The 25,332-nt window shown below is 36.6% G+C and overlaps 3 protein-coding genes across 3 annotated transcripts; 1 reads left to right on the forward strand and 2 right to left on the reverse strand.

Annotated features, from left to right (window-relative positions):
* Positions 1–890: 890 nt before the first annotated feature.
* LOC115996538 lies at positions 891–12,580 on the forward strand. The gene is made up of 28 exons (XM_031235810.1): positions 891–1,071; positions 1,154–1,325; positions 1,482–1,582; positions 1,790–1,906; positions 2,566–2,712; positions 2,846–3,217; positions 3,311–3,462; positions 4,410–4,531; positions 4,634–4,725; positions 4,917–5,157; positions 5,305–5,365; positions 6,206–6,354; positions 6,463–6,533; positions 6,949–7,119; positions 7,826–7,897; positions 8,041–8,142; positions 8,216–8,305; positions 8,853–8,928; positions 9,024–9,117; positions 9,209–9,281; positions 9,408–9,587; positions 10,057–10,179; positions 10,287–10,370; positions 10,467–10,651; positions 10,731–10,869; positions 10,956–11,015; positions 11,904–12,008; positions 12,098–12,580. Exons 1-28 carry the CDS (start codon positions 946–948, stop codon positions 12,209–12,211), a joined length of 3,591 nt encoding a protein of 1,196 aa, XP_031091670.1. The 5' UTR covers positions 891–945; the 3' UTR covers positions 12,212–12,580.
* Positions 12,581–13,430: 850 nt separating this feature from the next.
* Positions 13,431–15,825, reverse strand: LOC115997447 (nuclear transcription factor Y subunit C-1). The gene is given in 3 exon segments (XM_031237000.1): positions 13,431–13,703; positions 15,077–15,707; positions 15,710–15,825. Coding segments are annotated over 3 exon segments (696 nt in total). The 5' UTR covers positions 15,771–15,825; the 3' UTR covers positions 13,431–13,699.
* A 2,783-nt stretch (positions 15,826–18,608) lies between these two features.
* On the reverse strand, positions 18,609–21,009 carry LOC115996997. The gene has a single exon (XM_031236440.1). The coding sequence runs from the start codon at positions 21,007–21,009 to the stop codon at positions 18,640–18,642; it is 2,370 nt and encodes a 789-aa protein (XP_031092300.1). The 3' UTR covers positions 18,609–18,639.
* Positions 21,010–25,332: the final 4,323 nt, after the last annotated feature.

Raw genomic sequence — 25,332 nt, forward strand, 5'->3', positions numbered from 1 at the left:
GTCACTATTAAGCATTCTCTCTAAAATTTATAGACTCCATATTCAAAATAGTATCAAAGTACATAGCCAGCAAGTCTATGACCTCTTTAGCTTGCAAATTTCTCTCTCATTTTTTTGGGTGCTTTTTGTTTTTGAAAAACAAATCAAAATCAACAAATAAAAAATATAATTTTATATTCAATTATGTTACACTTATAATGGAAATATTGAAATATATTCAATAAATAACAATCAACGCAAACGCAAACACACACACACATATATATATATGTGTGTGTGTGTATGCATGTATTTTATCTATTTGTAATGTGAAAAATAACTTTTAAGAGTAATATTCACATCACGTATTGCTCATTGATTAGATTAAAAAACAAGAATAGTCACTTAACACTAATGATTAATCGTCATGCCAAAAAAATAGTTATTTTATTTAATAATGACGTGTATATACTTTCAATTATAACAACTATTACTTCACACAATATGATACATCATCAAATATCATGTAATCATCCATCATAACATGATTTATTCAATGCACATATTCGAGCACTGGTTACAAGTTTTTCTCGTCATACCATAAATGAAAAATAATCTAATATTGTGTATAATTTTGAATTTTTTTGGATAATTTTGCATATACAAATATACATACATACTCACTCATAAATCTAGTACTTTACTCGTGCATCCCAAATATTCTCTTACCATATTTAGTACTTGGTATTATTTAGTTATAATAATAATAATAATCATTATAAATAAATAATTAGTATTGTGAAAATAATAATAATTAATTTTTTTCCAACAAAAAATAATTATTATTATTGTGACAGGTGTGTATATATATATATATATTCCATCGCCTCTCCTCCACTACAAAACCCAAACCGTACCCATTTTCCACCCGGGTCGAACTCGTCTCTGTGTGGAGACTCCGTAGAGATGGTTTCGACAAGACGAAGTGGATCTCTGCCGTCGTCCACTTCCAATAATAACAAGAGATCCCTCTCGTCGTCCGACGACAAATCTCCGTCGCCCAAGCGTCACAAGTCACTTCCTGTTAATAAAGTATTTTGCTCAATCGCCACCGCTCCTTCCTTCATTTCCTTGGAAAAGTCAAATTGTTTCATTTTTTAGCGTTTAATTTCAGGCGGAGAATGATAATGCCGATTCGTCGGAGAAATCGACGGGTCCGGCGGAGAATCCCAAGGAGTCCAGCTCAACTGGTCCACCGCCGGAAGCAGCCGCTGCGGATGGCGGCGCGTCCTCCCCCAAGGCGGAAGACACCACCGCCGTCTCCGTTGCTACGCCCGTACCGCAAGGTTGTAGTTTCGTTACTTCCGTGAAGTTTCAATCTGCTTGCATGCCTCGGCGTGAGCAATGTGAATTCGAGCTTTGATTGTTTGCTTTTGTTTTTGTTTTTGTTTTTGTTGAGTATTTGATTTTTTGCTTTTGTTTTTGTCTTTGTTGAGTATTAGGTGTGACGCCTGTAATAGTTGACAAACCCTGCTCTATAGGGGTGAGGAAGCATGAAATAACGAAGGCTCCCTGGTGTAGGCTCCTGGCAGAGTATCCGCAGGTCTAACTCGAAATTACTCTGTTTTTCTCTTTTTTAGTAGATTTGTTTTGATTTTCCATCTTCATTTCTTCCACTCTTTAGTTGAACTAGAGCTGCTGTTATTAGTTTTCTCTAATGGTCTCTATTTTTGTGTTCGGATACACTTTGCTAGCTGCTTTTGTTGATTATAAGTACTGTGTTTTGATGTAAAGTGTGAATTTACTGCAGAACTCAACTATGTCAATCAGTATGTCAAGTTTCTCTGTGGGCTCCAACAAGTCTGCAAATCTTTTAATAAAGGACCAAACAGTTAGTGGCATCTTGTGTACAATAAGACTTACACAGGTATGGCTTTTAAAGTTTTGATTCTGTAGTTCTCTCCTTGTGTACCCTTGATGCTTGGCAAGAGAGCATTTTACACTTGTATTGTTTCATGGACTTGACTAATGCTTGAAGGCACTTCTCTTGTTCTTGTATTCTCAATAGTAAAGAATTGTTGGTTTAGGGTTTATGAGGCTAGTGTGCTTTTTTTGGCAGATCAACTACTATTCTGTATAAAAGCCACTTTCAGACATTCAGATTCTAGGCTGACATTTGGCCTTAGTCTCCTATCTCGTGTGTTCCAACTGAAAATATGGCAAGAAAAATTTATGAGTGAGACATTTCTTAATGCAATTCATCCTTGTCTTAATCAACTAAATCTACACCTTCTGACTTAATCAACAATCTAAGGCTTTTGAATTTCTGTACAATAATGCCATGTTGATACCACTGTTTCACATTCTTGTAAGTAAAATGTATAGGGACACTATAGTAGTCACTAACTGCAAGCTTTGAACCTTACTAACAAAGTAACAAGCATGTGTAACCATGAGGGATTATGCTGACTAAACTTTTGCTCAACTTGGGTACCCTTTTGGCATTGATTTTCCTTTTTTCTTTGGAGATGAACTACATATTGTGTACATGCAGTATGAGTACTCATTGTTTCTGGAAATGATCAGCGAGAAGGCAATTCGGTTGCTGTTCTTGAGAGCAAGGGGAAGAAAGGATCTGTGCAAGTAAATGGGAAGACAATTAGGAAAAATACTACTCATGTTCTGAACTCAGGCGATGAGATTATCTTTGGTTTGCTGGGAAGCCATGCTTATGTATCCTTTAGCTTTCTTCCTAATGAAAGTGATATATTCTATACACAATTTTACTTGTATTTATTCTCTCTCTCTCTCCCTCTCCATTTCTCATCCACATTCATCTCAAATATTCTTGACATTTTGTATCTAGATCTTTCAAAAACTTCCATATGATAGGATACTTAAATCAGCTTCATCAGATCTTCGGGCTGGTGTAGGAAAATTACTTCATGTTGAAAGGCGAGCAGGAGATGCTTCAGCTGTGGCTGGTGCTTCTATTTTGGCTTCGCTTTCAAGCCTGAGACAAGATCTTTCTCGTCTGAAACCTACATCTAAGGTAAGGGATAGAAACTATCCTACGAATGAGCTGCCTTCTTTCCCTGTTGGCCATGAAGATGAGCTTGATGGCCCTGAAGTCAATTCAGCTACAAATGTTGGTGTTAATTATGATGCTGATGTTGGAGTGCATAGCAAGAATCTTCCTATCGATGGAAACTTGGACTCTGTCCTAGAGTCTGGCAATGTAATTGTCTCTCTGAATAATAACCTTTTGGCTTTTGTGGTGAAACTTTTCCAATTTGTGAGATAAAACTAAGGCACAAGTATCTGTGAACAGGTAGAAGAAAGAGAGTGGACCAGAGATTCAACCCAAGCATCCACATCAGGGATGTCTTTAAGGTGTGCAGTATTCAAAGAAGACATCCAGGGAAGGATCATTGATGGACGGGATATAGATGTTTCATTTGATAACTTCCCATATTACTTAAGGTAACAACTTTTCAGAACATAATCTTAGCATTTAACCATCCTGTTTGTTGTAATTTTTGTTACTTTGATCTTTGTGCATTGTTTGCTTAAGGTAATGACCCTTCGGGGCATACACTTATCATGTTTTCATCTTGTTTGTCTTAATCTTTTTTCTTTGATCCTTGTGCATTATTTGCTTCATGGTTTCCAATTTTGGCGGCATTGCTCCAATAGTCCTTGGAATTTCTTGTTTGGTTACTGCATTAGAATATCTTTGAGAGGAAGTTCTAATTCTATAAGATGAATTCTTGGACTTTGGAGGATTCTATTGTAAAAAGGTAAAATGATAGGTTGGACTGAATAGTTTTGTGGGATTATAGCTGAATAGTAGTGAACTTATCAAATTTTAGCTTGACTTGGTATTGGCAAGCAGGATAGTTGTTGGACTGATAATTTTATAGGATGTTGAGGTAGCCACTTGTCAGAAAGTTTGGGTGTGATGATGTGGTGGAGTGGGGTGACCGTTCATGACTGAAGTGATGCTAAACTGAAAATGGAAGAGAGAAAATTGAATGAAATTAGGGTTAGTAGCTTGGGGAAGTATCTCACTATTTGTAGTAAATGAAGTTTAGGTTTTGGAAGGAAAAACAAAACCTGTCACCTTAATTGATTTGCCTTTGTGTTTGAGAGTTTGGTTTTGGATCAATTTTTGTTGTATGTCTTTAATGCCCTTCTTTAGAGATTTTAATGTATGTTTTTGTTAATCAAAAGACTATACTGTTACCCTATTTACATATGCATACATGCATTTCTTTGCTGTTGATAGCAAATTGGATTGCTTCCTTTTTGGAATTCCAGTGGTGCAGTTTGTTCTGGAAGCTAGAGCTACTTTTAGCAGTTTGTTGGATTAAAACTCTATAATTTTGTAAATCAAGTCAATTTTATGTCGGAAAGCCTTTTTCTTGCAGTGAAAACACAAAAAATGTGCTGATAGCAGCTTCGTACATACACATGAAGCACAGAGAACAAGTTAAGCTTACCTCTGAGCTTCCAACAGTCAACCCCAGAATTTTACTTTCTGGCCCTGCAGGTTTATTACAGATTTTTCAATAATCCCTTTAATAAATGGTTAACTGTGAAGTGAATGATTTTTTTTCCCCCCGGGTTTTTGATGGGTTCTTTATCTATTTAGGATCCGAGATATATCAAGAGATGTTGGCCAAGGCACTTGCTCATTACTATGGAGCAAAACTGCTGATTTTTGATAGCCATTCATTTCTTCGTGTAAGATAAGCTTGCATTCGCTGTATTTTTTATAAGACTATTTAATATTGCATTACTAAGTTTTTGAATGACTGGACTAGCAAAAACTTTTCAATATCCATCATCTTTTCCTTATATGTCCTTTCTCCTTTGTTCTTCATCAGACAACTGCCTTTTTTTTTAAAAAAAAATTCATTATTGGTTTGTTTCAGGGTTTGTCTTCAAAGGAAGCTGAGCTGCTAAAGGAGAAATATAGTGTGCAGAAAACCACTAATGGCACCGACCAAATTCCTAGAGCACCCGAATGGGCAAAGGCCTCAGGACATTCATCTGGTAAAGCAGTTATGGCTAGCTCTTCAGATGCTCCTCTGGGCTTGGAGTCTCATCCAAAGATGGATATTGATGATGCACCCTCTTTAGTGGGGACATCAAAGAATTCCATGTTTAGAACAGGTAAAGTGCTCTGTTTTGTGCTGGTCCGTTGGGGAGGCAATATTGGCAAAGGAAAGAATGTATAAATAGGCTTTTGAAAATCTCAGGCATTCTTCAGTTTGTTTTGGTTTGTATTTTGTATTTTACTTTGGCTTTCTAAATTTTCAGGTGACAAAGTTAAGTTTATTGGTTCTGCTGATGGATTATATTCAAATTCTTCAGCTAAAAGGTCAGAGTCTAACGATGACCTACTTTTGCTCCAATTCTTTATATATCCATTTCTGGACTCCCCCCCTCCTGCCCCCTCCCCTCAGTTTTGGCTCATTTTCAATTGTAGGCACAAGTTAATTACCAACTTATGAAAATTAGTAACTTAAATAATCTCCATTTACAAATGAGATTGATAAAAATGCCACTAGAATCAGATGAAAATGACGCCTCATAGAGTTATTGATTATTGCTCTGAATTGTGAAGAGCTAGAATGCCCATCCTCAGAATTCACCGCATCCAACTCATTGTTCTTCCTCAAGATTGTGTTTATGGATTCCTAAGCTTCATTCTTCAAAGATCAACATTTAGAGAGAGCTCCATTAATGTGGGGAATTATTGTAATTATCATCGAGGAAAGTGGAGGATACGACAAAAAGGACAGGATTACTATTTAGTATCAACTGCCAAATTTGGTTAGGATGTAGTAAAACCAAAAAATGGACACTACTCACTACCAGAGTAGTAATCAAAGCCTCAATAGTTCTTGTGGAGTTTATTTGTAATAACTGTTAATGTCTCAGTTTATTCTTGAAATTGAGATCCTGCATAATCAAGTAAATCAAGTTGTTTGCTAACTTAGTACAAGTTGATCTAGTTAATATAGACTATATAGTTTTGCTGAAGTCATCCATTACATATTGTTATGTTTTGCTTACTTTGCAGTCTATGTTGTTACCTTGCTCATGTATTTTTGAAAATATGATGTTCAAATTTTCATGCTGTCTTGTAATATATTCTGTAATTGATAACTTTATTTATTTGCATAATCCATCTTTTGTGCTGCTTCCTGCTTTCCAGAGGGCCAACAATTGGGAGCCGGGGGAAGATTATGTTGCACTTCGAAGATAATCCATTGTCAAAAATTGGTGTTAGATTTGAAAAACACATGCCAGATGGGGTTGACTTTGGGGGGCTTTGTGATCCTGGTCATGGTTTCTTCTGCAAGGGTAATGCCTTTAATGGGGCTTCTTTTCTGTTTGTATGTGTTTTAATATTTAAGCTGTTATATTGACCTTAGGATTATTTTTCCGTGTGTTATCCTATGAGAATCTCAGCCAATGAATTGCGCCTGGAAGCCTCAGGTGCGGAAGATCTTGACAAGTCACTCATCAACACATTATTTGAGGTGTGCCTTCTTTTTATTTTATTTTAACTTTGATGCTAACTTTTGAGGTAACTTTTTGGCTTTGTTTATGTTTGTTGTTTCAATAATAGAAACATGGTTATATATGACTTGAAAATAGAAACAGAAAATCACACCTTTTGTTGCTTTCTAAGGGTTACCAATGTTTTGTCCTACTGGCAGGATAGATCACCTCCTGCTGGACCATTTAAATTTTGTAGACGATTTTATATAATGATAAAGAAAAAACACTACCTAGCACAGTTATTTAAGTATTTATTTTTAAATTTTTTCCCACAGAATTTGAAAACATAAATAGAAGCAAATGTTAGCAAATGACCTAAACAAACTGAGTTATATTTAATATTGCCATCTCATAGCTGTAACCATCTTCCCAAATCTTGTCCTATCTTTACAGGTTGTGTATGATGAAAGCAGGAATTCCCCTTTTATTCTATTCATGAAAGATGCTGAAAAATCTATGGCTGGAAATTCAGACTTTTCAACATTTAAAAGCAGGCTTGAGAAGCTTCCTGACAATGTTATAATTATAGGTTCACATGCCCATACTGACACTCGGAAGGAAAAGGTAATTTTGTTTACAGTGGTTGCATGTGAAGAAAACTACTTGACCATTCTTCATGTGAAAATGCTTCTAAATTATTGCCTAAGCATCTACTGACATATGCATCTCTATGTTAGTTTTAGTGCATTAGTATTTGTGTCTAATTTCATTAGAGGTTCCATAAAGTGGCACTGAAGATGCACAACATGTGAAGGCTCAAGGATTCAAAAACATTGCCCAAGTGGACGTGTAAATTAAAAATCTGATGCCTAATGGTGCAAGCCCACTTTAACATTAGAAGGCTAGAATTTTTTTTTCTTCTTTCCCACTACCAAACCAATCTTTTTGTTTTTTTTTTTAAAATTATTTTTATTTTTTTTTATTTTTATTGTTTAGGAGTTGAACATTCCCTGCTTATGAAGATTCTACATATGCCTCAAGAAATTTTCTGTCCAGTATTAGTAGGGTTCATACATCAGTTGTCTTGTAACCTTATTTTGACCCAATGCTCTATCATGTAGCTTTGATTGGAAAACCTTTCTCCCACGCCCTTGGGCTGGGAGAACAAGTAACAAGTACAAGAAGACAAAAACAAATAAGAAGAAAATTATGTAGTAAAATAAATAATTGCAGCCACTTTTACTTTGTGTCTATAGTTAAAATTACTTCTTTTTGAAGTTGTACTTCTTTGATGTCAAACCTAAGCATATATTTTCCTTCCTCACAATAGTCACATGCTGGTGGATTGCTTTTCACAAAATTTGGCGGCAATCAAACTGCTTTGCTTGATTTAGCTTTCCCGGTATGCCCTCTATCTTTCAAAGTAGTATAGTTTCTTTCAATTGTGTGTGTGTGTGTGTGTGTTTTTTTTCCAACTCTGATGACCAAGTATCATTATTCTATGCTTGAGTGCAATGCATAATTATCACACTTCAATGACTTCAGGATAGTTTTGGGAGGTTACATGACAGGGGGAAGGAAGTTACCAAAACTGCCAAACTTTTCACAAAACTTTTCCCCAACAAAGTTACTATTCACATGCCACAGGTCTGTTTCAAATTGTTTGGTATGTATTTCCTCCTACCCTTTGCCCTTTTCCTGATATGCATTATGATTACAGGATGAGGCACTACAAGCTAGTTGGAAACAACAATTGGAGCGAGATGCTGAAACCCTGAAAACCAAAGGAAATTTGAATAGTTTAAGAACTGTGGGTGCCCATTTTCCCTTTTTCAAAAAATTGTAGCATTATTCTGCCTTCATTTTTATTTAATTTTTATGTCGCTGATATGCACCTGCTTTATGGCTTCTTACCACTTCTGTGAGGATACTAGTAAATGTTGAACATTGTTGCACTTCAAGAGAAAAGACTTGTAATGGATAATCAGTGTGGAAATCCTTAACAAGATGTACAATGTTGTGTTGAAATAACTTCAATATCCTGTTTAGTTTAGGTGACAGCATCCTTATTCTGGTTTATTGAACCTTAAGCTTGTTCTGGTAGAGAAAAGGTTTGGCTTCTAAGCTCCAATTTGAGGTGGCTTAGAATTTTGCATGATTTTCATAGCTGTGGTCAATTACCTTTCTCAACTTTCTGGAATTGCTGGAGGTTGAAATTTATATTCTTTCCCTTCACTGTAGTGAACTTTCGACTGGAGAATTGGGATATATGATGTATTGAAGTTTCCAGGTTAATATGCAGCTGATATTTTTTGTTATATAATATGTCCTAAATGATGGATTTTCTTATTGTATAGGTTTTAAGTCGAAATGGATTAGAATGTGATGGACTGGAGACATTGTGCATTAAGGACCACAACTTTTCAATTGAGAGTAAGGACATTCATTTACTTCTCATTTCTTTTATTATTCTCCAGTATTGGAAAGGCTTGGATTTTAAATAGAATTGTTCATATGGGTGTTTGAAGGTGCGGAGAAGGTAATTGGATGGGCTCTGAGCCATCATTTAATGCAAAATCCTCAAGCAGATTCTGATGCCAGGATTGCTTTGTCTCCTGAGAGGTAAACTTAACTAGCAAATATCAACTTTCACTTGCTGGTTTGTTAAACCTGTTTAAACAATTTTACGGTTTTTACCCTTTGTGCATTGTAGCAGCATTCAGTATGGGATTGATATTTTACAAGCTGTACAGAATGAATCCAAGAGCTTGAAGAAGTCACTTAAGGTGTTTTAAGGGCTATTTAATATGTTTCAAGATAAATTTTTCTTCACCCTTGAAGTCATTCAGAACATTTGAGATGGATGTTGTCTATTGCATTGAATGCGCTAAACCTTTTTACAACTGGCCCAGGATGTTGTGACAGAGAATGATTTTGAGAAGAGGCTTCTAGCAGATGTTATACCCCCAAATGATATTGGAGTCACATTTGACGATATTGGTGCACTGGAAAATGTCAAAGATACATTGAAAGAGTTGGTGATGCTTCCTTTACAAAGGCCTGAGCTTTTCTGCAAGGGGCAATTAACCAAGGTTTCATATTATTATGTTTTAACCATATCTAATTCATTTAGTAATTATTACAAGATAAGGAAAATTTTATTTACCTATATAGAAAAAGAAAAATGGAAAATAATGTTATCCTGCCCAACAGATATTTAATTCTTGCTATATTATGTAAATAAAAATAAATAAATAAATAAATAAATTCTGTAATGGTTTTGTTGATGTGGTCAAGGATCTAATTGTAGACCTAGATGCATTTAGGTAGAAACTGTTTCCCTCATACTAGCCAACAAAATTTGATAGTTTCTTCATTTGCACTTAGTTATGGCTTGCAATTAGTTTTTGAAAATTAATTCTAGTTCTTTAATTTGATGTTATCCTTTCCTTCACAAGTTCTGGATTTTCCTGGAATAATGATTACTTGTTCAGCAGTTCAGCCATGCTTATTTACTAGTAACATCTGTAGAAAATCTCAGTGCTGCTATTTCTTTTGCAGCCCTGTAAGGGAATACTTCTTTTTGGCCCTCCTGGAACTGGAAAAACAATGCTTGCAAAGGCTGTTGCCACAGAAGCTGGTGCGAACTTCATCAACATTTCTATGTCAAGCATCACCTCAAAGGTTTGCCTGACTCATGAATTCATCTGACAAAAATAACACAGATTGGTGATTCCATTGTGAAATTGGACTTCCTTACATGATTCTTTTACTTTTTTCTTGTGCTACAGTGGTTTGGTGAGGGCGAAAAATATGTCAAGGCTGTCTTCTCGCTGGCTAGTAAAATTGCCCCTAGTGTAGTTTTTGTTGACGAAGTATGTCTCTGATACTATTGCAGTACTACAGGTTATTCTCTCTTTGAGATTTTTTCCCCCATCTGACTGGTTTGTTTTCAACCTGGTCTTCCTAAGGTTGATAGCATGCTGGGCCGTAGGGAAAATCCAGGGGAGCACGAGGCGATGCGCAAAATGAAAAATGAGTTTATGGTGAATTGGGATGGATTGCGGACTAAGGATACAGAACGTGTTCTTGTACTTGCAGCTACAAATAGGCCATTTGATCTAGATGAGGCTGTTATAAGGCGGCTGCCACGTAGGTAAGGAGTCAAGCAATTATTTGGAGTTAAAATTAAAATTTTTTATACTGATGCTTTTTTCATCTTGGTTCCTCCTCAGATTGATGGTCAGTTTGCCAGATGCTCCAAACAGAGCAAAGATCCTGAAAGTGATACTGGCAAAAGAGGACTTGTCACCAGATATTGATTTGGATTCTGTTGCTGGTATGACGGACGGATATTCTGGAAGTGACCTTAAGGTAATGTGGTATTTACTATTTTCTGTTTGTACTGTGAATTCTTTGTTCTTTTGGATGCTAATATTGCAGGTCCATTGTTATTGCAGAATTTATGTGTGGCAGCTGCATATCGTCCAATCAGAGAGATTTTAGAAAAAGAGAAAAAGGTAATTAGTCCCATTATGTCACTTCTCAGGATTTGGTGCATATTAACTTTGACACATTCTTTAAATCATATTTCTTTGAAGTTGTGATATTTTGATTATTGGGTCAAATAGTACTTTGATATAGTTTCTTATTGTCCAACTTTTATTTTCAGAAATTGATTTTAGGAGTATAAAACTTTGAAAAAATAATTGACTTTAAAATAGTGCACCTGACAAGCAGGAGAGGTATAATTTTTGCCATTACTAACTGAACAAGAAGTGAATTGATGCCCAGGACTTTGTTTCTTCTATCCTTTCCACTTTATTTTCAATTTAGGGTGTGTTTGGTAACCCGTAAAATGACTTTCAGAAAATGTTTTTTGAGTTTTCGGTGTTTGGCAACGTCCGGAAAATGCGGTCAACGGAAAATGTTTTTCGTTAACAAAGGAAAATCATCAGCTCATTTTTCCGGAAAATGACTTACGAATTTTTTTTTCGTAAGTCATTTTCCGCAATGGCCAAAATGGCCGTTTTGCATGTTCTCGGCCAAAACCAAGCCATATCACCCAAACACACCAAGACAGTTTTCCATAACGCAACCAAACACGGGAAAAGAAAATGTTTTCCGAAAAATGACTCATTTCCTAGAAAATATTTTCCGGAAGTCATTTTCCTGCTTTCCAAACGGACCCTTAGATGTAATAAGCAATAAAGTAAATTGATTGACTGCTCCCATGATTAGTGCTGGCAAAATGATGAGAGCCATATGTGCTAGCAGCCACAATGTCTTGTCAGGAATTGTGCATCATATAAATATCTGCCTCTCCCTGCCCTTTATTTGGATGCAATTAATATGTAAGTTGTTCCCCAAAGTCTGATAACCATACCAACATATGGATTTTGTTGCAGGAGCAAGCTGCTGCCTTGGCAGAAGGTAAAGCTCCACCAACTTTGTGCAGTAGTGCGGATATTCGGCCATTAAATTTGGACGACTTCAAACATGCTCATGAGCAGGTGAGGGAAAATAACTGAGGTCTTGATTTTATCTTCACTAGGTATGTTATATATACATGGTTTGATTTATGAAAGTATTGTATGTATAGGTTTGTGCAAGTGTGATGTCAGAGTCCATAAACATGACAGAGCTTGTTCAGTGGAATGAACTGTACGGGGAAGGAGGGTCCAGAAGAAAGAAGTCACTCAGCTACTTCATGTGAGAGAGAGAGAGAGAAGGGACTATTATGCTATGCTATGCTATGCTATGGGCTTTTCCTCCAGATGTGAGACGACCTGGTTTTGCTGTGAGGTTAGCTTGTCTGTAAAATGGAATGGGGTATAGGATTATTTATATATGTGTACATGTGAGTGAAGAAGAGATGAGATATGTTATAGAGGTAGAATATATAGCCTAGCATGCCTGCCTCCTAGGCGTCTGAGAGTATTGACCAGTGCGACTTTTTTGTTCATTATTTAGAAGAAGAGTATTTAATGTACTACTAAAAATCTAGTTGTCTTGAGAATAATCCTTCTTCCGACAATTGTGCATATCTTTTGATAATATCATCATCATCATCTATTGGGAAAAATTTAAAAGGGTTGTTGCTTTCAGCCTGCCTGCCTCAGTGCCACCATATCCCTTCCTAAATTTCCCAGGAAAATTGACTGAACTGTGCCATTTTGTTGAACAAAGAGACAAGAATGTGACACTTTTCAAAATAGAGAAAAATTCATTTGGGATTTGAGTTTCTCGTTAAAAATGCAAGTCAAATATGAATGAGAAATGCAATTCGTATTGGAATTTTGAGAAATTCATTTGCAACTTGCAACTTTGAAAAGTGATACTCTCTCTATCCTATTTTCTCTGTCTTACTTACTATTTATTAGTTAAACCAACTCTATCTTCTTTCTTTATTTTCTTTAGTATTTTTTACTCATTTTTTAATTTCATTTTTTGTGTTTAATAGTACTTTTAGTGTAGTTTTTAAATGTATAAATTTTGTATATTAAAGTTAAATTTAATATTATGAAAATTTGAATTGAAAATAACTTCTTAACTGAACCACACATAAAATGGGACTGAGGGAGTACATTATTGTTGTTCTAACACATTTAAGTCAATTTTCCACTCTCCAGAAACATAATGAATTTGGATTGAAATCTTCGAATGTTGAGATTCGAGTCAAAATTAGTCATGTATAGGAAATATATTTAATGAAATCCCCCCCACCCCCAGTGGAATCTTTATCTTTTGACATCCAAAGGCAGGCATAATCTTTTATCTTGTTCACCACCCACCAATTGAATATAAGGCTGTCAGTCAAATTCATGTCACAGCCCTTTCCTTTCCCTTTGGAAGATTTATTAAGTTTTGAAACTGAACTCAGTCTCTTGTTCAATCAAAAGTTAACTACCAACCAAATTAATCACTGCCACAAGGAGAGGAACACAAGATGATGAAACTAAAGCATGTTACAGAATCCAATCCCCAGAAGGATTATTTCAAGAAAAACAAAGAGAGAGTTACTAATCAAAATCCAGTTTTTATACATATATCTAATACCATGGTTAACACAGTATCCACAGACACTAGTTATAAGGTGCATTAATTTTTGCAATTTAGAAGAGAAACTCCAACTTGAATTAGAGAGACAGGGCAGGGCAGCTTCCTTGTGCCACCAATCATCCACCATCTGAAAACGACCCCCTCAGCTGCAGAAACAAAGACATTGACAACCAAAGTTATCTCATAAAAACAACTGGATTACTGAAGAAGCTTCACTTGGCTATAAAATAAGGAGCATGCCGCGTGCACTAACAATTATGCATGAAGGAAATACACACACCTGAGGTACCATCTTGCACACAAAATTCAAATCCTGAAGTAACGCCAACTTATTACCTAAATCTACAATAGGAAATGCAGCTATGTAATTATGTACACTTAACTTGAAACTGCAGTGACAATGACAAAGAACATATGTAGATGTTTCTTTTGCTGTCACTAATTCCAAAAAGAAAGGAGGAACAAGGGTGATTGATTATCCACGTGTTCATCAGATAAATAATACGCAACTAAACGGAATGGAGAGGAAGAAAAGGTTATAATTGGTGTGTTATGACTTATGACCACTGTGTGTAATGCAATGCCACTTAATTGAAAGATATAAACTTATAAACCCTACCTTTTTGGTTTGTTCTTCACAATAACAACAGAGATACCAGTTAAAACCATCTGGACTGTCAAAATTACTTCTCTTTTTCAATACCTGATATGCTGCTTAAAAGGAATTACCATACAGTGGCATAATGTTTTAGATAAACAGAGATGTCATTACTTAGGAGATATGAAAGAGAATGGCCCGTTGCAAATGCCTGCCTCAAATCACTCGCTCAAAGACAACAAAAGAAGAAGTCACTTAAGATTTATTTTCCATAAATCACTCTCTATAACACTATGGGTGCATACGCAGCCAATATCTTTTGCCCAAGACAATCTTTATTCCTTAGATTAGAAGGTCAAGGAGAAATCAACCTGAAGGTGGTATAACTCGTTTTGGATACAACCATCCCGTATCTACTTACATGGTTAATGTTTGAATGCATTCCGCATTTCCGCCCAAGATAGAATGTTAGACCATATTGAGAATAGAATAATGAGAAACAACATACATTAAAACGAAAACCTCCATGGTTCATGCATATTACAGATGCAGAATTCTGCATAACAGACTTAAATCTTCTAAGCCATTTCCTACATCTCTAAAACTCTTACTTCAAATTCTTCATCTTGAATCCGCCAGAGGTATTCAAACACAAATAGATTCTGAGGCTCAACATGCAAGAAGGGAAGTATATAGTTACAGCAGCAAATTGGTACCCTCATAGAGCATAACATAACTGGCATTGAGACTTACCGTTTTCTTTAGAGAAATCCATAGAGCCAAAATGTGAACATAAATACAAGCATAATCTTCCCAGGTTTATTTAGGAAAAAAGTAATTAAAAAAAAAGGGAAATATATTTCGACATTTCTTTTGTTTGAGAAACCCTAGTTTATAGATCTTTGGGAGGCGGAGACTTACCCTTGGCCGTCGAGGTTTCCCTGGCCACTGCTGCCTCCACTGGCGTAGGAATTGTCCTCCTGCGGCTGCCAAACGGACTGCCATGCCTGCGACGGCGGTGGCGGAGGCTGGACGTACATGGACGGATCCACACCAGGCACGGCGGGCCTTCCAATCATGACACCTGGGGGCGTAGGCTGGCCCATTGGCGGGTAGTAGTACGGGACGCCGCTAGCGGTGGAGCCGGCCACCATTCCGGCGGCCGCCGCCGCCGCGGGACCTACGAGCGCAGCCGTCTCGTCCTTGATCTCGTCGCGCGGCACAATGTCGACGAGGAAATCGAAGATGTCAGTGCGCGTGATGGCCGCGGCGATGTCGTTCTTCTGTAGGGTTCGGCGCTTGTTCTCCTCGGCGTGGAGCCAGGACCGGATTGTGAGCTCCAGGATGAAGAGCTCGCACGCCTTGGCGAACAGGATGGGCGCCTCGGCCGAGATCATACGCACGTCCTCGTCCGCCTTCATGATCTTCTTGATGCGCGCCAGAGGCAGCTGGTGGTTCTTGAAGTCGTTCACCTGCTCGATCTCCTGCCGCTGGTACGTCCAGAACATTTGCAGCTGCTGCTGCTGTTGCTGGAGGAGATGGTGGTNGGGTCCCCGCCGGCGCTCTGAGCTGCCGCTGCGGCCGCCGCCGCTGCTTGCTGAGGGCTGTTCTCCATTGTTCTTCACAGAAAGAAATGGAGAGAGAGAGAGAGAAATATGAGAAAGAGGAAGAGAGAGAGTGGGAGTAAGTATCTACTCTCTCTCTCTCTCTTTCACACCTTTTTATATCCCTTTTTTCTTTTAATTAACAGTCTGTAAAAAGACTTTTTTTTTTAATTATTAATATTTTGCTATTAACAGAATTGTATACTTACTTAACCACTTTTAAATTTTGACTTAATATTTTATCCAATCACACGCCTTAATAAAATAATAATAATAATCCCACTACTTTAATTTTTTTATTAATTAAAGTTGATTTATAGTATCTGGATGGCATATAATCATATTTCTGTAATAAGTTTGAACTTCAAATGCTTGTATACTAGTATTTACAATCTTGTGACATGCGATTGCTAGTAAAATAAAATTTATGAACTTATTTTGGATTAATTGACTTTGAGTTGTGTCTCGATACAATCATATCTATTTAATGAATTAATGATAATATATATTGTTACTTATTTTGTGTTGTTTTTCATAGTATATTGGCATTTGCATCTTAACAATAATCGAGTTTAGTAGGACCTCGCTTAGAATGACTCAAACCCCTCTTGAATTAGGGTAAATGACTGAAATGTGACGATTTTGGGTGCTATTGACAAAAACAAGAAATTTTCAAAAAGTTGACAAAAATACGAAAAACGTGTTTAGGACATGCGTTTGGTGTCAGCAACGCATGTCCCAAACTCGGCTCACTTTTTTTTTTTTTTTTTTTGGACAGTCAATGTTAGACGCGTTTGGGAAATGCGTTTGTTGTATTTTATACTTCAGACGCATGTCCCAAACACGTCTAAAGTATGTCTTCAGCCTGGACCCATACGCATGCGGGAAATGCGTCTCAGCTCACCGGACTTCAGTGTATCATACATTCATACGTAAATGAGAATTGCGTTTCTCGTAATATGCAATTCCCAAACACGTATCAAATACATATTTTCATGCGTTAAGTTTCAAAATTCAACAGATGGTGAAGTGGTATACGAGAAATGCATTTTCCACATGCGTCTCAGCTCACCAAACTCCAGTGTATCATAACGTAAATGGGAATTGCGTTTCTCGTGATACGCAATTTCCAAACACGTATCAAATACATATTTTCAGGCATTAAGTTTCAAAATTCAACAAATGGTAAAGTGATTCATTCATATTCGTAAAGCACTTACTCTGGTTATACCTTTCTTTTTATCATTTTTAAATGTTTATTATTATTATTAAGTAAACATTATCATTTCATTATCGTTATAACTACAACATTCCCTTTTATTATTATTGTTATTGTTGTACTTGTTATAATTGTGACCATTTGAAAAATTCTATTGAGTGTTAGATATACAAATAATGAATTCCGGAAATGGAAGTGTAATGGGAAAACAATTATAACAAATACACCCAAAACTTCATATTTTTGTCAATTTTTTGAAAACTTTTTTTTGTCAATTACACCCAACACTGTCACATTTCAGTCAGTTACCAATTGAATTAACGTCTAAGATGTTTTTTTAATATAAAATAATTATCACAAAACATAAAATTTTAGAATTCTTTTACCAAGTTTATATCCATTTGAATATAAAAATGAAACAAGCACACAAAGGTTACGAGTTTGATTTTTTCCATCATCATCTTGACTGAATTCATCGCAGATGTTTTTTTAGTGTAATTTATTTTTCATACGTAATTTATAAATTATTATACATAAATATAATTTTTCTAAATACTTTCTAATAGTGACAAAAGAACTAGAAATAAAACAAAATAAAATCGAGAATCAAAATAGAAAATAAATTATAATCAATGTGCGTAGAAGTGGAATAACCTTTATTACTGTGGACTACTGTGGAGTGTGGAGAGAGAGAGTGAGATGGGTGATGTGGGCCCCATAGAAAATGTTATATCCACCCATAACTGATTAATATAAAAAGCAAAGTGTGTTTCTGTGTGAAGTGCGACAGCATGTAATTTTCTTTATATTTTTGCTTTTCTCATTTGTCTTGTTTCTTATTGGAGGAAAAGGATGAACATGTGGGGTCCATCATCTGTGGGGTCCGTGAAGCAAATGATTTTTATTTTTATTTTTTTCAGGTAAAGATTATTTATTTATTTTAACAGAGATTTTACTTTTTGGGTTAAACTAGTTATATATAGTACTGTATTAGATTTGACAATGACAACAAATAGTATATGTTGTTGATGGAGAATATAAAATAGACTAATGGTGATTAAGAAACTTATATTATAGTTATATTAGATAAGAGAGTTGGTCATACTAGTAAGTTTATAACACTATGTTTAGTAATTAATATGATTTTTTTTTTTGGACTTTCATAAACTGCACAAACGTTGCACACGCCTTGCAACGAGTTTTTAGTCCTAAAATTAGTTGAGTTGGCTGGACTGTGACAGATTTAGGTGTTTTAGGCTGAGTTGTCAAGCCAACCTAATGATATAATGAGTTTTGAAATTTTGTATGTCTTTTTTCCTAGACTAAACTACTTGGGCCTTGCACCCCTAGCACAATTATAGCACATATTATGCACGCACAGAAAAAAAAAAACTAATCTGCAAATTTAATTCAAGCATAAGCACAAGTCTTGATGTAAATAAAAAGCATGATCCCATAACAAAGGGCAAAGGCAGAAATAACTAAAACTTCTACAGTCTAAACTGTAACTTACAGACTTGAATATATTGCTGTTTCAATGATGTAATCTACATTGTACTACAAATGAAGCTGGTTTATAAAATACATGAATGTATCACTGTTTCATTGATGTACACTACTACTACTACATTGTCCCTACAAATGAAGCTGCATGAATCTGATTATGCACTGGGTTTAGCTGTTGCTTTATACCCCTTTGGTCTTTTTGAATATGTCAGAAGAGGCTTGCTGGCAACGCTCTCGGGCGCTTTCTCCTTGCTATCGTTTCTTGTATCAGCCTCTTGTGGTTTCACTTCACCACCTGACATATCTTCTGCCGGGAGCTTCTTGCAGGTACTTCCATCTTCCTCGACCTCCTTGGGCTCGGTTATGACTTGCAGAAGATCAGGAGGCAAGGCAGCAGGGTCCAACTCCAGAAACCCCTCGAGAACGTTTGGAGCTTCTTCACCTGTTAGCACATATGAAAGCACTTGATGAGAAAATCTGAAAATCTCCACTTTTGGAATTGCGCGGGTTGCATTGGGGTCTGATTGCTGCTTAAACACTGATCTGTAGCCGGGGACTTTGGTCAAAGGAACAACTCTAGCAACTTCATTCTCACTGAAGTCTTCAAGGACTAGCACCATTTCGTAGCTGTGTATCTCATCGTCTGGAGTGAATGTGTTCCATTCTGGAGACCAGTTCCTGTACAGAGCCCAGACGTCCCCCTTACTTGGAAAGATTTGAATAACTCCTCGCAAACCTTTTGTCCACTTAACCTTGTGAGAGAATGTATTGAGTGATGAACAGACTGCAGACTTGCCTATCCAGAAATCACCACTGGTCTTAGGAAAGCCAGAAAGAATCCATTTCATTGGTCCAAGTTCATTGTTGCTCTTGGAGTTCAACCAACTGATAGTCGTTTTAAATGGACTTTTAGACATAACCTTCTTGATCATAGCATAATATCGGGGCATGCCATCATCATTATCGTATGCAGCCCAAACTTCATTCTCAGCAAATGAAGATTCAATTCTATCCTTGTCAAAATCATGAAAATCTGAATCAGGAACACTCATCGACTGGACCACAATAGCTTTTGAGTCTTCATCTGTTGGTTCTGCAGAGACAGAACTCTTCTTATTCTGGGTTGCACTACCAGAATGCATAGATGCACCATCCACATTGTTTCCTTTCATACCATCTTTTACAGAATCCTGTGGAACACTTGCTGTAGCTGTAGGCTTCTTCAAGTTCTTGTCCTCTTTCAGTGAAGCATTTACTGCATCGTTCAAATTCCATTCATTTACTTTCTTTCGGATTTCCAACACAGCTTTCTCCATCAACATGCTACGTATCTGAGGCTGAGTGAAATCCCTTGAACGGTTAGGTGCTACCCTCTGTGCTCCTATAAAAGCCTTTTGATTTCCAGATACATTTGCCTGGCTGCCACTTTTTGCAGCCATTTGACCAACCCTTCCCTTTCTTTCACTATTCGACGCTTGTCCATCCATGCGTCTCTTTTTCATTGGCCCACCTTGTATTTCAGAAGTAAAGCTGTCAGTGCTGGAAGTATTTGCATCTGCTCCTGCACCTCCTGTCCTCAATCTTTCTCCAGTTCGGTGGATGTCTGCAGTGGCTTGAACGTTTACTGTAAAGTATCTCGTTCCAGATGCACTTGATTGGCTAGAAGCAGGAGAAAAGTATGGCTGTTGTTGGCCAAATGGTACAAAAGATGCTTGCTCAGGAGCCCTTGCCACTGGTGCTGCCCAATAGGACTTCTGGCATTTGCCGCAGACAAGAATCCTGTTGAGGTACAGCCTCGGATATTCATAACCAGTGCCACACCACGTGCATTTAGTACACAAATTAATGTTCCCTGGTTGGTGAGGCGGCATGGAGGTTGGCTGGATACTGGGGATGCTAGCTGGAGGTCGTGCAATCGGTGTGTTCATATGGCCATGGAAGATATTCTGGCCACTTGCCATTGAAGGATTCACAGACATTGCACTGGGTATGCTCATTCGGGTGTGGAACACACTCTGACCATGTGCCATCGAAGGATTCCAAGGTCGTGCACTGGGTGTGCTCATTGGGGCATGAAAGGCATTCTGACCAGCTTCCATTGCAGGATTCCCATGTGAAACATTCCTCGCAGCCCGTCTCTGGTCATAACTAGCCCTCTTAGCCTTGTCAGATAGCATACCCCAGGCTTCAGCAACGATTGCAAATGCTCCATCTGCCCCGGTTGATTTGTTTTTGTCAGGGTGTAGTGCCAGAACCAACCTTCTATAACGCCTCCTCAGCGTTTCATCACTCACAGAAGAATCAGCACCGAGGACCGCATACCAATCTACTTCGCCGTTGATCTTTCTCTGAGACCTCACATGGATGTTGATCACTTCAAGCAGTTTAGACAGACCATCAAGGCCTGCAAACAAAGTCTGAGCCCTCAAAGCCAATTCTTGAGCTCCAACATAGTCCTTTTCTGCCAACTTCTTCTCTGCCATGTCTTTTGCCCTAAGGGCATCAGTTTTATTACAGAACTCCATCACTCCTCAACAACTCTTTAAGCCCTGGCAATGTGAGACATACATGTTATGTCAGCCCTTATATGCAAGGATATATCTTGAGAACAGAACGAGAATGGTGCTAACCAATTGTGACCACACAATAACTATTAGCCAAACAACAAGGCAAGAAAGCAAGAAAGCATAAGGTGAAATGCTTGGGAACAAATACAGAAGTCATGTTTAATGAATTGAGAAAAAATGCTTTATCCAGAAACTGGGTAAATACTTTCCTGTAAAAGCTTGAAGGTAAAGCCATGAACAATACTTCATAACAATTCAAGCCAAACTGGGATAGGAAAAATATGAATGATTTCTATATGAACCACAGTGATCAAACTCTTATACAAATTAATGCATCTTTTAGTTCATGAATTTCTCTCTTAATTACATACCCACAATTGTATAGATCAATCAAATCTTTTTTCTACCAGGAACAGTAAGAACTCAACAAACAAAATTAACAAATTTGAAAAGGAAAATGAATCTGTCACATAGGCACAACACAATTCTAACCAGATCAATTGCACAACAAAGCAAAACAAGAACACATAACTCAATAAAAACAGCACCGTGCAATTCCAGATCATGGTTCTTTACAAATTCAAAAGTAAAATTGACATGAATGGCACAAGACAACCTAGATCCTTCATCCACAACCATTTCGCCGGTTATATCAACTCAAAATCACAGCAAAACACTCAATTCTTTATACAATGTGAGACATACATGTTATGTCAGACCTTAATATGCAAGGATATATCTAGAGAACAGATCGAGAATGGTGCTAACCACCAATTGTTACCACACAATAACTATTAGCCAAAGATATATCTAGAGAACAGAACGAGAATGGTGCTAACCTTGTTGTATACACTATCAACACTGATGAAAAGTCTTAACGAATCTGTCAGAAAGCTCTAATGTTTCGTACAAGAATCTGAGGCAGAACTCGTCTTCAACTCTTTAAGCCCTGGCAATGTGAGACATACATGTTATGTCAGACCTTAATATGCAAGGATATATCTAGAGAACAGATCGAGAATGGTGCTAACCAATTGTGACCACACAATAACTATTAGCCAAACAACAAGGTAAGAAAGCAAGAAAGCATAAGGTGAAATGCTTGGGAACAAATACAGAAGTCATGTTTAATGAATTGAGAAAAAATGCTTTATCCAGAAACCGGGTAAATACTTTCCTGTAAAAGCTTGAAGGTAAAGCCATGAACAATACTTCATAACAATTCAAGCCAAACTGGGATAGGAAAAATATGAATGATTTCTATATGAACCACAGTGATGAAATTCTTATACAAATTAATGCATCTTTTAGTTCATGAATTTCTTTCTCTTAATTACATACCCACAATTGTATAGATCAATCAAATCTTTTTTCTACCAGGAACAGTAAGAACTCAACAAACAAAATTAACAAATTTGAAAAGGAAAATGAATCTGTCACATAGGCACAACACGATTCCAACCAGATCAATTGCACAACAAAGCAAAACAAGAACACATAACTCAATCAAAACAGCACCGTTCAATTCCAGATCATGGTTCTTTACAAATTCAAAAGTAAAATTGACATGAATGGCACAAGACAACCTAGATCCTTCATCCACAACCATTTCGCCAGTTATATCAACTCAAAATCATAGCAAAACACTCAATTCTTTATACAAAAACTATAGTTGATTTCTGTTTTCCCCACAAAAGCTTCAAAGTAAATTAAATTGAAAAAGAACACCGATGTTCCATTCCAGATCACGGTTCTTTACATATTCAAAAGTAAATTTGACATGAATGGCAAAAAGACAACCTAGATCCTTCATCCACAACCATTTCGCCAGTTATATCAACTCAAAATCATAGCAAAACACTCAATTCTTTATACAAAAACTATAGTTGATTTCTGTTTTCCCCACATAAGCTTCAAAGTAAATTAAATTGAAAAAGAACACCGATGTTCAATTCCAGATCATGGTTCTTTAAAAATTCAAAAGTAAAATTGAAATGAATGGCACAAGACAACCTAGATCCTTCATCCACAACCATTTCGCCGGTTATATCAACTCAAAATCATAGCAAAACACTCAATTCTTTATACAAAAACTATAGTTGATTTTTGTTTTCCCCACATAAGCTTCAAAGTAAATTAAATTGAAAAAGAACACCGATGTTCAATTCCAGATCATGGTTCTTTAAAAATTCAAAAGTAAAATTGAAATGAATGGCACAAGACAACCTAGATCCTTCATCCACAACCATTTCGCCGGTTATATCAACTCAAAATCATAGCAAAACACTCAATTCTTTATACAAAAACTATAGTTGATTTTTGTTTTCCCCACATAAGCTTCAAAGTAAATTAAATTGAAAAAGAACACCGATGTTCAATTCCAGATCATGGTTCTTTAAAAATTCAAAAGTAAAATTGAAATGAATGGCACAAGACAACCTAGATCCTTCATCCACAACCATTTCGCCGGTTATATCAACTCAAAATCATAGCAAAACACTCAATTCTTTATACAAAAACTATAGTTGATTTTTGTTTTCCCCACATAAGCTTCAAAGTAAATTAAATTGAAAAAGAACACCGATGTTCAATTCCAGATCATGGTTCTTTAAAAATTCAAAAGTAAAATTGAAATGAATGGCACAAGACAACCTAGATCCTTCATCCACAACCATTTCGCCGGTTATATCAACTCAAAATCATAGCAAAACACTCAATTCTTTATACAATGTGAGACATACATGTTATGTCAGACCTTAATATGCAAGGATATATCTAGAGAACAGATCGAGAATGGTGCTAACCAATTGTCACCACACAATAACTATTAGCCAAAGATATATCTAGAAAACAGAACGAGAATGGTGCTAACCTTGTTGCATACACTATCAGCACTGATGAAAGCTTAACGAATCTGTGTCTGAAAGCTCTAATGCCCCGTACAAGAATCTGAGGCAGAATTCGTCTTCAACTCTTTAAGCCCTGGCAATGTGAGACATACATGTTATGTCAGACCTTAATATGCAAGGATATATCTAGAGAACAGATCGAGAATGGTGCTAACCAATTGTGACCACACAATAACTATTAGCCAAACAACAAGGCAAGAAAGCAAGAAAGCATAAGGTGAAATGCTTGGGAACAAATACAGAAGTCATGTTTAATGAATTGAGAAAAAATGCTTTATCCAGAAACTGGGTAAATACTTTCCTGTAAAGGCTTGAAGGTAAAGCCATGAACAATACTTCATAACAATTCAAGCCAAACTGGGATAGGAAAAATATGAATGATTTCTATATGAACCACAGTGATCAAATTCTTATACAAATTAATGCATCTTTTAGTTCATGAATCTCTTTCTCTTAATTACATACCCACACTAGTATAGATCAATCAAATCTTTTTTTCTACGGCAGGAACAGTAAGAACTGAACAAACAAAATTAACAAATTTGAAAAGGAAAATAAGTCTGTCACATAGGCACAACACGATTCCAACCAGATCAATTGCACAACAAAGCAACATAAGAACACATAACTCAATCAAAACAGCACTGTTCAATTCCAGATCATGGTTCTTTACAAATTCAAAAGTAAAATTAACATGAATGGCACAAGACAATCTAGATCCTTCATCCACAACCATTTCGCCAGTTATATCAACTCAAAATCATAGCAAAACACTCAATTCTTTATACAAAAACTATAGTTGAATTTTGTTTTCCCCACATAAGCTTCAAATCTTTTTTCTACGGCAGGAACAGTAAGAACTCAACAAACAAAATTAACAAATTTGAAAAGGAAAATAAATCTGTCACATAGGCACAACACGATTCCAACCAGATCAATTGCACAACAAAGCAACACAAGAACACATAACTCGATCAAAACAGCACCGTTCAATTCCAGATCATGGTTCTTTACGAATTCAAAAGTAAAATTGACATGAATGGCACAAGACAACCTAAATTCAAAAGTAAAATTGACATGAATGGCACAAGACAACCTAGATCCTTCATCCACAACCATTTCGCCAGTTAAAGACAACCTAGATCCTTCATCCACAACCATTTCGCCAGTTATATCAACTCAAAATCATTCATCCACAACCATTTCGCCAGTTATATCAACTCAAAATCATACATCCACAACCATTTCGCCAGTTATATCAACTCAAAATCATAGCAAAACACTCAATTCTTTATACAAAAACTATAGTTGATTTCTGTTTTCCCCACATAAGCTTCAAAGTAAATTAAATTGAAAAAGAACACCGATGTTC

The sequence above is a fragment of the Ipomoea triloba genome, chromosome 11 (assembly GCF_003576645.1).
Source record: "Ipomoea triloba cultivar NCNSP0323 chromosome 11, ASM357664v1".
Taxonomy (NCBI): Eukaryota; Viridiplantae; Streptophyta; class Magnoliopsida; order Solanales; family Convolvulaceae; genus Ipomoea; species Ipomoea triloba.